General features: G+C 31.3%; 1 protein-coding gene across 1 annotated transcript; it reads left to right on the top strand.

Annotated features, from left to right (window-relative positions):
• The first annotated feature begins 3,552 nt into the window (after positions 1 to 3,552).
• LOC126890186 (uncharacterized) lies at positions 3,553 to 8,025 on the top strand. Its single transcript, XM_050659041.1, has 7 exons — positions 3,553 to 3,622; positions 3,681 to 3,992; positions 4,103 to 4,210; positions 4,267 to 4,383; positions 4,438 to 4,634; positions 4,695 to 4,854; positions 5,276 to 8,025. Exons 1-7 carry the CDS (start codon positions 3,553 to 3,555, stop codon positions 5,383 to 5,385), a joined length of 1,074 nt encoding a protein of 357 aa, XP_050514998.1. The 3' UTR covers positions 5,386 to 8,025.
• The last annotated feature ends 1,929 nt before the right edge of the window (positions 8,026 to 9,954 follow it).

Genomic DNA, 9,954 nt, shown 5'->3' with positions numbered 1-9,954 from the left:
TGGTTTGATATACGGTTTCGCCAGTAAATGTTAAGAATCTTCCTTAGGCATTTATTTATGGATACCTGCATCTGTCTAATACATTTTCTTGACACTTTCCAAGTTTCTGCTCCATATAGTAATACAGTCTTCACGTTGCTGTTGAATAGTCTTTCGGTTTTAATTGTCATCTGATGTGAAGACCACATTTTCCTTAGCATATTGAATGCGTTTGTAGCGTAGACGCCAGTATTGTACTATTTATTTCTGTACTAAGACAAACCACAGAAAAGGCCATCGAGTACAATAAACCAGCATATCTATGTTTTACCTGACAAAGGCTTTCGATCGCATTCAATTCGAAGACGTCTTACACTTACTGTATAAAAGAGACATGCCAATCAATATTATACGAACCATCGAAAACATCTATTTCCATAATCGAATACAGGCAAAGATAAATGGAAAACTAACACAGTTTATACCAGTACAAAGCCCAGTCAGACAAGGGAACCCGTTAAGCCCACTGCTCTTTAATGTATCTAATAATGGACGAAATAATAGAAGCAGTATGTAAAGATCATGGTTACAGAATGGGGAACAAAAAACTCCAAATATTAGGTTATGCAAACGACGCCGCATTAATCGCCAAGACAGAAGACAATCTCCAAAGATTAACACACATCTTCAATACAACAGCCAAGAAATACAATATCAATATGATAATATCAGCAGAAAAAACACATGTATGACATCTAAATACCCACTACGAGGTAAAATCGAAATTGGTGGGAAAATATTAAAGCAGGAAGTAAGGTTTAGATATCTGGGAATAGATATACCCAGTTACGGAGATGTTGAAGAGGAAGCACGACAACAAAGTTTAAAAGCAAGTAAAGCGGTGGGATCTCTTAATGACACAATCTGGAAGAACGAACACCTAAGACAAGACACAAAAGCAAGAATCTATAAGCTTGGATTATAAGCTTTCATCCGACACCTCATTTGTCATTCTATCTGGTTTAATGACTGAGGAGTTGTGTTTACGGACAGACGGACGTATATAATTCAACGCTTTCACATTTTTTTCAAAACTGAGTGAAAACAATATTTGTTTAGAAATCCATAAATATATTCGCTAATAATGAAACTAATTTGCAGTGGTTATAGCCAACCTTCATTAGTGGAGTAGGCATTAGAAGAAGAAGACCAATGAAGATAAAGTAGAGCCCATTGTTAGACCAAAATTTTGTTTATATAGAAAAAATTATTTAGTTGAAAATAGTAGGTACATAATCTCAATGAATCCATTAAAGCTGATACATTTAGTCTTCAGAACAACAATAATAATTATTTATGAAACTATCGATAAATTGTCAAGAGCTTCGTAAACGTTAATTTTGTAGAAAAGTATTCATTATTTCGAAAAATCTATTTCAAATTTGTCCTATTTATTTTCGAGCAGTGTATCAACAATAATGTTGAGCAGTATAACACACGCTGTTATGCGCTTGCGTCCGGCTGCAAGGTCTCGATGCGCAGTGGGAAAAATGGAACATTTTTTCATAACGTACTTCACGGCAAGTGACTATACTGTTTGTTGTATAAACCTATATACTGTGGCATGGCGTTCCAATAATCCTTTTCCGCTAGCCAAAAGCCAGACGTCAAATTATTTCTTAGTTTCACCGCCAGGGGACTACCAACTTTACGACGTTAAAGTTCCCAATATTGAAATATTTGGAAAAGATATACATATAATAATATATTAATTAGATATTGTTTTTAAGTATAATTCGATAAAAACGTTATTAAAAGTAAAAATGAAATAACTATAAAGATAATTAGAAGTTAACGGAACGTTACAACGAGACTCTCTTAATCCTAGGTTTTTGCATTCTCATTTTAGCCCTAACGGCCGAACTACCGGTCATCAATCCTTGCGTAGGACTAGAACGTCCTTTGGACACTTTTTGGTTCTGGCCATCATGTCGACAAATTAATAATAAATACCAGGACACAAAATCAATAACAATTTAACAAATACAAATAATTTACAAAATTTAAAACGACTAAATTTCGTACATCAATAGAAAAAATAAAAATTTTAAAACCGATTATAGCGTTAGGAACACTGTGCAACCTTTGTAGGTAAAAGCAGAAATATCGGAACTGTAAAAAGTTGGGCAGATAAAAATGGAGTAAAAAAGCACGATTCCATAATGTAGTTTTGCCACCTTATACAGACGTAGTGTCTACAAAACCGACATCTGGTAGAACGAGAAATAATTAATTTTGTTGTAGGGGAGTGCATATAGATTTTCATTTCGGAAAAAATCAAACAAGATAGAACTTTTTGTAATTTTATTAAGAAATGTTTAATAAACAACATATCAAAAAGTTCTACTCGAGAAGTGTGTGCTTCATTTTTTATTAAACAAATGAACTGCGAAAATAGATGTTTTTTTAAATACCTCCGAAAATATAGATTTTTGAAAAAAACTGACTTGGCCATTAACCCTTAACTTAGCGCGCCTATAACCGCTGCACATACGTCGATTTAATGGATTTACGCGGCCAAAATTATTTTACAGCATATTTCTACTAAAACTGGTACAAATCAAAGAAAAATATTGTTTTTTAAAAATTGACTTGTATTTTTCACGGAAAAAATCAAAATTGAATATTAATACAAAATATGCAGGTTTTTACTTATACCTCAGTCGGTATCTGACATATCGGATCAATAGGTATTTGGGGTCACCCAGTAGGTAAAAGCATTTTAATCATTTCCCCAGCTAACCAGATGACGAGAAATGACGTCACCGAGACGTCATTTTTAGGTCACTTTTCGTCATCTTGGTCACACATCACAATATGACGTTAAAAAGACGTCATTTTGATGACGTTTGTACGACGTCACATTTTTACGTCACAGTGACGTCCCTGTTTCGTGATTTTTGTTCCAGTATAAGTTAAGAGCAGGTGTATATTTGTTAGCATCTGGTTGGCTTAAAATCTCTGCCAATTATATGCTTCACGTTTAATGCCGTTTTAAAACTTCAGGAATATTTGAACGATATATTAACAACTATGTCTGCTGTGTGTTTTGGAAAATATGTTTTATGTTTCCTTTCCAAAGTCTATGCCTAGATAAAAAAGTATAGATAATTTTCTATACAAGGCATATTAGAAACTAAAATATAGTTTCTCGTATTGTGGTAGATGACGCTTTTAGTCGATTTTTAAATATAGCGGGCAATAGGCAATCTCGTTTAAGATTGCAGCGCCATTGCGTATTTAACTCGAACCTTTCAAATAGACATCAATACTAATACATAACCTTACATTTCCGAATTTCTGTTGGCTTAAAATCGTGTTTGTTTTTGGTTTGTTTTTATTCAGTTATGGCAAAAAATCTAATTATTATTGTCGTGTGACTGAATGTGATTCTTGGATAAAGCGTGATAATAACTTATCGTTTCATTCTATCCTAAAAAGGATAAACAAGACAGAGTTTTATTCAATGGCCCTCTAGTTAACAAACGAAACTTATGGAAATACCTTCTAAAAATGGGAAAAGAGCCTAGTCCGTATATGAAAGTGTGCAGTTTACACTTTAAAAATGAAGATTACTTTAAGGGTATGTTTATGTATTATATAAAGTAGCTATTATTAACAGATAAATATTTATATTTTAGGAGAAAACTTGTCCAAACTGAGAAGATTGAAAATATGTGCTATACCCACTTGTAAGTTGCCAAAAGGAGTCAACATATTGTCAACCGCAAGTATTCCAGATGTTGATGTTCCCAATAAAACAAATGAACCATCAGAGGAAGAAATTTTATGTGTTGATGCACTATTGCAATTAAGCCATGGAATAGTAAAGTCTTTTAAAGACTTTCAAGTTCAAGTCAACACTCCAAAAGTGGTTACATTATCAGATATAATAACGTCAGATACCATGCTATGCAGTTTTACAGGATTGCAGAATTTCCAATTACTGGATGGTATAGTGTCATCAGTTAATTTAGTGTATAAAGACATTAGAAGTCATAGACTAAGTGTAAGACAGCGAATAATACTAACAAACATTTGTAAAATTGAAGTTGGATTTAAGTTGAGACAAAAAGAAAAAGACAGCGGAAACAGTTTTCAAGTAGTAGCCGTGATGGGTATACTTCAGTGGTGAAACGTCCACCTCTATTAAAAATTAAAAAAGTTGCTGGTGAGTCTACATACTAGTTAAACAATTCAAATAAATAATTATTTTTCTTTATACAGCAAGATCTCCATCAGTTAAAGAACTTCAAGACACATGTCAAAAAGCAGCAGCACCTCAAGAACTTCAAAACACACATCAAGAATTGGTCAATCCGTCTATACAGATAGATGCTAAAGGTAAAATATACTTAATACAAGTTTATCATTGTTGTGATAACACATATTTTTTAGCATATCAGACACTATTGCAAAAGCTCACTGGTATTCAACAGCAAAATACCCAGATCCTAGCTCTGTTGGAAGAAAATAAAAACTGTACAGCAATAAATGGGGATAGTTTTCCAGATTTTCCAGTTACAATTCCCATAACATCAGATGAAGATCTTTCAGTTTTAGAGCTTTTTTTAGAAAATCACGCAAATGTTGTAGTAAGTTATGAAAATAATGAGTTCATTAATAGATAAAACTTCCACCCATATATTCTTTAGATATGTTTTTTGACAAGAATTGGAGGTGAAACTGTAGTTGTCAAGACTAGTAGGATTTTGAAATATATTTTATCAGTTAACTTGACAATAGCCTATAGCTTTTATGGAAAGCATGATAAAAAAGAGTTTCAGAAACTAAAGCTTTTCAGTGTTATAAGAGGTATGTATACTTGATATTTTTTGAGTTGGTAAACATATTTTTAATTTTGTTGTAAGCTAACAAGACAGTATATCTGTGTCAGTAGTATTCACCCAAACTTTAACAGGTTGTGAGTCTCTAACAGCTGGTTAAATTGCAATTTTGACTGATCGATATAACCAGAATTACAATTTCGATATATCGAATGGTCGAAATTGTAATTCAACCAGTTGTTAGAAACTTAACAAACTGTTAAGGTTTTGATGATTATGGCCATATGTGAAGTTTCAAATGTGTAAATTTCCAATAACTAGATATTATGTACTTGAGAGGAAATGATATTTGTGTTTAGTCCAAAACTGCATAAAATATAAGGTGTATTAATTTCTAAATAAAACTATTTTTATGCAAAATATATTATTTAAGTTTGTTCTCTTTTAAGATTCAGTTAAGCAAGTGTTTAAAACTGCTACCGATTATGAAATAGAGAAAGCGACTAACGTGTGGTTGAAACATGCTCGACAGAAGAGAGCCCAAAACAAAACTATTTAAAACTATTAAGTTTTTTAAAAATGCATTAGAATTACATTTTTGTTTTTTAATCTATTTTAGTAAAATTTAAGTTTGTTAAATACTTATTTAAAATATTCTTATTTTATTTTTATTCATTTATTACTTAAAATATTTGGTAACTATTTCTAAGTTATTTCACAATGTTTAAGAAAATAAATTTAAAAAACAAAGTGGGCAAGAGAGAGTATTACAGAAGAGTTTCTAAACAGGTTTCTGCAGAAATTAGGGACATTTTTTGTAACAGTGAAAGTATGGAAAAAAACAGTCAGACAATAATATTGTCTCAAACTGTATTAATGAAATAACCTGTAATGACATACATGGCATACTGGATGCTGATTCTGAACAGAATATCGATGATCTGGAAAATAGTCATAATGACTATATGGAAAAAGTTGATGATTGTGCAGATTTAGACAACTTAAAGGATCATGAATGTACTGATACTGATGTTAATAAGTTTAATGACCTAAATATTGAACTAAAAAGGTGAGCTACTACTGAAAATATTCCGCAATCTTCTGTAACAAAATTACTTCATATATTAAAACCTTTCCATAAACATCTACCACTAGACTGTCAGACTTTGCTTAAAACTCCGAGAACAGTAAATACAATAGCATTGCACAATGGAGAGTATGTTTATTTTAATATAAAGGACACTATACTAATATATTGTCCAAATGTCAACTTCTGACTAATATTTTAGAATTATCTGTTAATATAGATGGTTTACCTTTATTTAATAGTTCCAGTAAGCAATTTTGGCCAATATTAGGACTGATAAAAAATAGCTGTAGTCCTTTTGTAATAGGAATTTATTGTGGAACATCTAAACCAGAACATCTTCAGTTATTTTTGCAAGAATTTATAAAGGATATTTCAAGTTTGATGCAACATGGTTTAAAATATGGTAACACAGTTTATGAAGTAAAACTCTATAATGTGATGCACCAGCACGAGCTTTTGTGAAATGCATAAAATCTCATTCAGGATATTCATCATGTGAAAAATGTGCTGAACATGGCTGTTACATTAAAGGAAGAGTTGTTTTTAAGTCCTGCAGTAAAGCAGCTAAAAGAACAGATGAAACTTTTATTTTGCAGTCAGATGAAGATCATCACATTGGCATTTCTCCCTTGCTAGAACTAAATATTGGTCTTGTATCCACTTTTCCCATTGATTATATGCATGCTGTATGTTTAGGTGCAATGAGAAAATTATTACATTGTTGGATTGGTGGTAATTTAAATGTTAGACTTCAAGCCTATTCTGTTAAATTACTGTCACAGAGTTTGTTATCTTTACATCCTTTTATCGTCAAAGAAATTAATAGAAAACCTAGAAGCCTATCAGAGCTAGCACGATGTAAAGCAACAGAATTTCGTACTTTCTTATTATACTTAGGACCAGTTGTGTTAAAAAATATAGATATTGGAATGTATGAGCACTTTCTTTTACTTCATGTTGGAATATTTATTTTATGTTCATCTTTTTTTGGAAACAAATTTGGATATGATTTGGTCAATAACTCATTGTCAATTTTTGTATCATATGCTATAAAAATATATGGAGCTGAGTTTGCAGTATGTAATGTTCACATTTTGTCGCACCTTGCTGATGACTCTAAAATGTATGGTGAATTAGATTCATTTTCAGCATTTCCATTCGAAAACTTTTTGGGTCATTTAAAAAAAATGATAAGGTCTCCAACAAAACCTCTTCAACAGGCTTACTGTCGATTAATTGAATCAAATAATCATTTAAAAATAAATTCGGGAACAAAAAAAAATACAATGTTCGTATGAACATTTCTCATGTCTCCGTTTACATTTTGATAAAGATTATAAAGAATTTAAAAAAATTACATTAGATGAGTTACAGTTGACTATTCATTCCTATTCCTATTCGGATTGTTATGTTTTAACCAACAATGGCTTGGTTGTTCAAATTCTGAATATTCTAGATAAACAATCTGATATTTATTTTGTTGGAAAAGTATTTGAAAATTATGATTCTTTGTACAGTTATCCTTTTGATTCAAAAGAGTTGAATATATATGTAGTAAATAAACTTTCTACAATACAATATTGGTTTCTACATGAAATTGTGGCAAAATGTATGCTGTTTCCAAAGGAGGGTACAGATAGTTTTGTATCTTTCCCTTTATTACATTCATATATTACATTTAAATAAAATACAGGAAGTTAAGTAATAAATGAATAAAAGTTAATTTTAGCAATATAGATTTGGTTTTTATGGTAATAGGGATCTACATTTTATGTATGTATTTGACAAAAGCAATTGTATATTTTTTTTAGTCTATATATTATAGTAATCTATACAATATAAAAACCGTTGTATGTCATCTATTACTTGTGACCATATTGTAAACTGGCCTCAAAATCCAAGGTTATTTACATTTTTCGAAAAGCAACCTACACTACAAATTTTATTTAACTAACTCTGGACTTTGTGACCAGTTTACAATATCTGGTCACAAGTAATAGATGACGTACAACGGTTATTGTATTGCATAGATTTATAGTTATATTTTAATGCAATGTTGTTTTTGTTTTTATATTTTTTATTACTAATAAAATAAATAATTACATATTTTTCCACTGTTTTATTATTTAATTTACAGACACGAATTACAAGGTTTTAAAAAAAAGTTAAGCCACATGCAATTTAAGGTATGTCTTGAAAGGCGATAACTCATATATTATTTGTTATCTTAAGTGCATACTTGGTCGCACGTTTTACAAGTGAGCTAAACCAGTATATTTATAGGTATTCTACAGCGTCAAATCTGAATGAAGTCAAAGTACTGACCTATCAATGACCAATTTTTAACCCCAGACATTTCCGTCTGTGCCGTGAAATAGACGTCATTATCACGTTACTACGCCGTCAGAGGATGACGGATTAATATCGTCAGTTGCTGACGTCACTGGGCTGTGACTTTTTCACGTAATAAAGACGTCATAATTACGTCAGTTGATGACGTCAGTCTAGTCATCAGATGACGTACTTGTGACGTAATTTTGACGTCATCTGGTTAGCTGGGTCAGAACAAAATGACAGTGGTTTGATCCTTTTATGTACACGTTTCTTGCTTCTTAAAATTGTTAATAGCTGGTCAGAAGTTAAAAGAAGTTTAATTTCCTGTACGCAACTATGTATTTCCTTGCACTAGCTGGGATCTCTTTTGCATTCCTTTTTTCACGAGTCTCTAATGTCTGTGCTTCATGAACGATAGCTTCACCATCAAGCAAAGAACGTATTTCTTCTGTTTTTCTTCTTTTCATCCTTTCACTGGAGTCCTCAAATAATTTAGGAAGCCGACTTGGTTCCATTTATTGGTTTTTTACAAGTTTTAAATGTTCCATTTAACCAATCTTTATTTGCTTGTAGAAATACCGCATCTTTTCGTGAGTCTTTAACCATTTCTCTATCATCGCCGTTTTAAAATCTCAAAATCTTTGTTTTAAATTGTTTAAATTATCAGATATAACAGTTCAACAAGTTAATTTCCAAATATTTTAGTTTGTCCTCTAGATTAGGAAAATCTTTTAGCTCCATTTTACTCCAGAGCAGTCACCAAATGTAGTTAAAAAAAAAATCGCAATTATTATATTTAAAACAAGTATGTAGGTACTTTTATTTTTGTGACGTCATCATATATAGCAAAATTAAAACCTCTGCGTATTTCTGGCATCCGCAGCTAAACTTTATGCCATTAATTAGTCAAATATATGCAGTATGCTATAAAATAAATAGTATTGCTCGATCGGAGGCGATAATATAACTAAATGTCTTATAAACATAAAAATTAAACAAAAATGTCACTATAAAATGGCTTGTTTTTGACTCTCTAAAAATAATATAAAATAACAGTAAACTTTCTAAAAATATTTCAAGAAATATTCATTCTTACCTAAATTATTCGATTCCATCACAATCACTTTGAAAAATAAGGTGAATATTGCAAAATGTCACAATTTTTAAAAAGTTGACTACTAAGCTAAGAGAACAAAAATTCACTAACAGCTACATGCGCGCGCATTCGCACGTGCACACGTGCGCGGTGAATAGTTCTGGAGTGGGGATAGCAAGTTTTTGTTAAGACAAACCATCAGGTGTCTCTAGGACGTGTCTTGAATTTTTAACGTCACTTTTGAAATTTGACTTTTGGCCGGCTAATTATTTAAAATCAACCTATGTGCGCTGTAAGAAAAATATTTTAAATTTTTTGACATTTTATTGACATTGTATCCCATAAGATACACTACTAGGCGTACCGTACATTACAATGTACCTCGCAAGACACATTGCCAGGAACACTATAAAACAAGTACTGATGCCCAATAGATATGCATTGCCAGGTTATTAAAAAAATACCTCCGTATCTAGAAAGATACATTGCCAAGATGTATATTTGTAGTTTGGACCAATATATTAAATATTATTGGGTCATTGAATTAAAACAAAATTATCAAAATTCCACAAAATATAATGAAAACAATAAACAAATCTACAATAAAT

The sequence above is a fragment of the Diabrotica virgifera genome, chromosome 8 (assembly GCF_917563875.1).
Source record: "Diabrotica virgifera virgifera chromosome 8, PGI_DIABVI_V3a".
In the NCBI taxonomy this organism is placed as follows: Eukaryota; Metazoa; Arthropoda; class Insecta; order Coleoptera; family Chrysomelidae; genus Diabrotica; species Diabrotica virgifera.
Note: the sequence above shows the minus strand (reverse complement) of the source record. Positions and strands in the feature narration are given on the sequence as shown.

Bases quoted from the DNA above. Each gene is read 5' to 3' on its own strand.
- LOC126890186 (XM_050659041.1), top strand. From the start codon at position 3,553: ATGGGAAAAGAGCCTAGTCCGTATATGAAAGTGTGCAGTTTACACTTT. The intron at 3,993-4,102 runs GTATAGTGTCAT...GTTGGATTTAAG, and splicing joins GAATTTCCAATTACTGGATG to TTGAGACAAAAAGAAAAAGA. The intron at 4,635-4,694 runs GTAAGTTATGAA...TATATTCTTTAG, and splicing joins AAAATCACGCAAATGTTGTA to ATATGTTTTTTGACAAGAAT.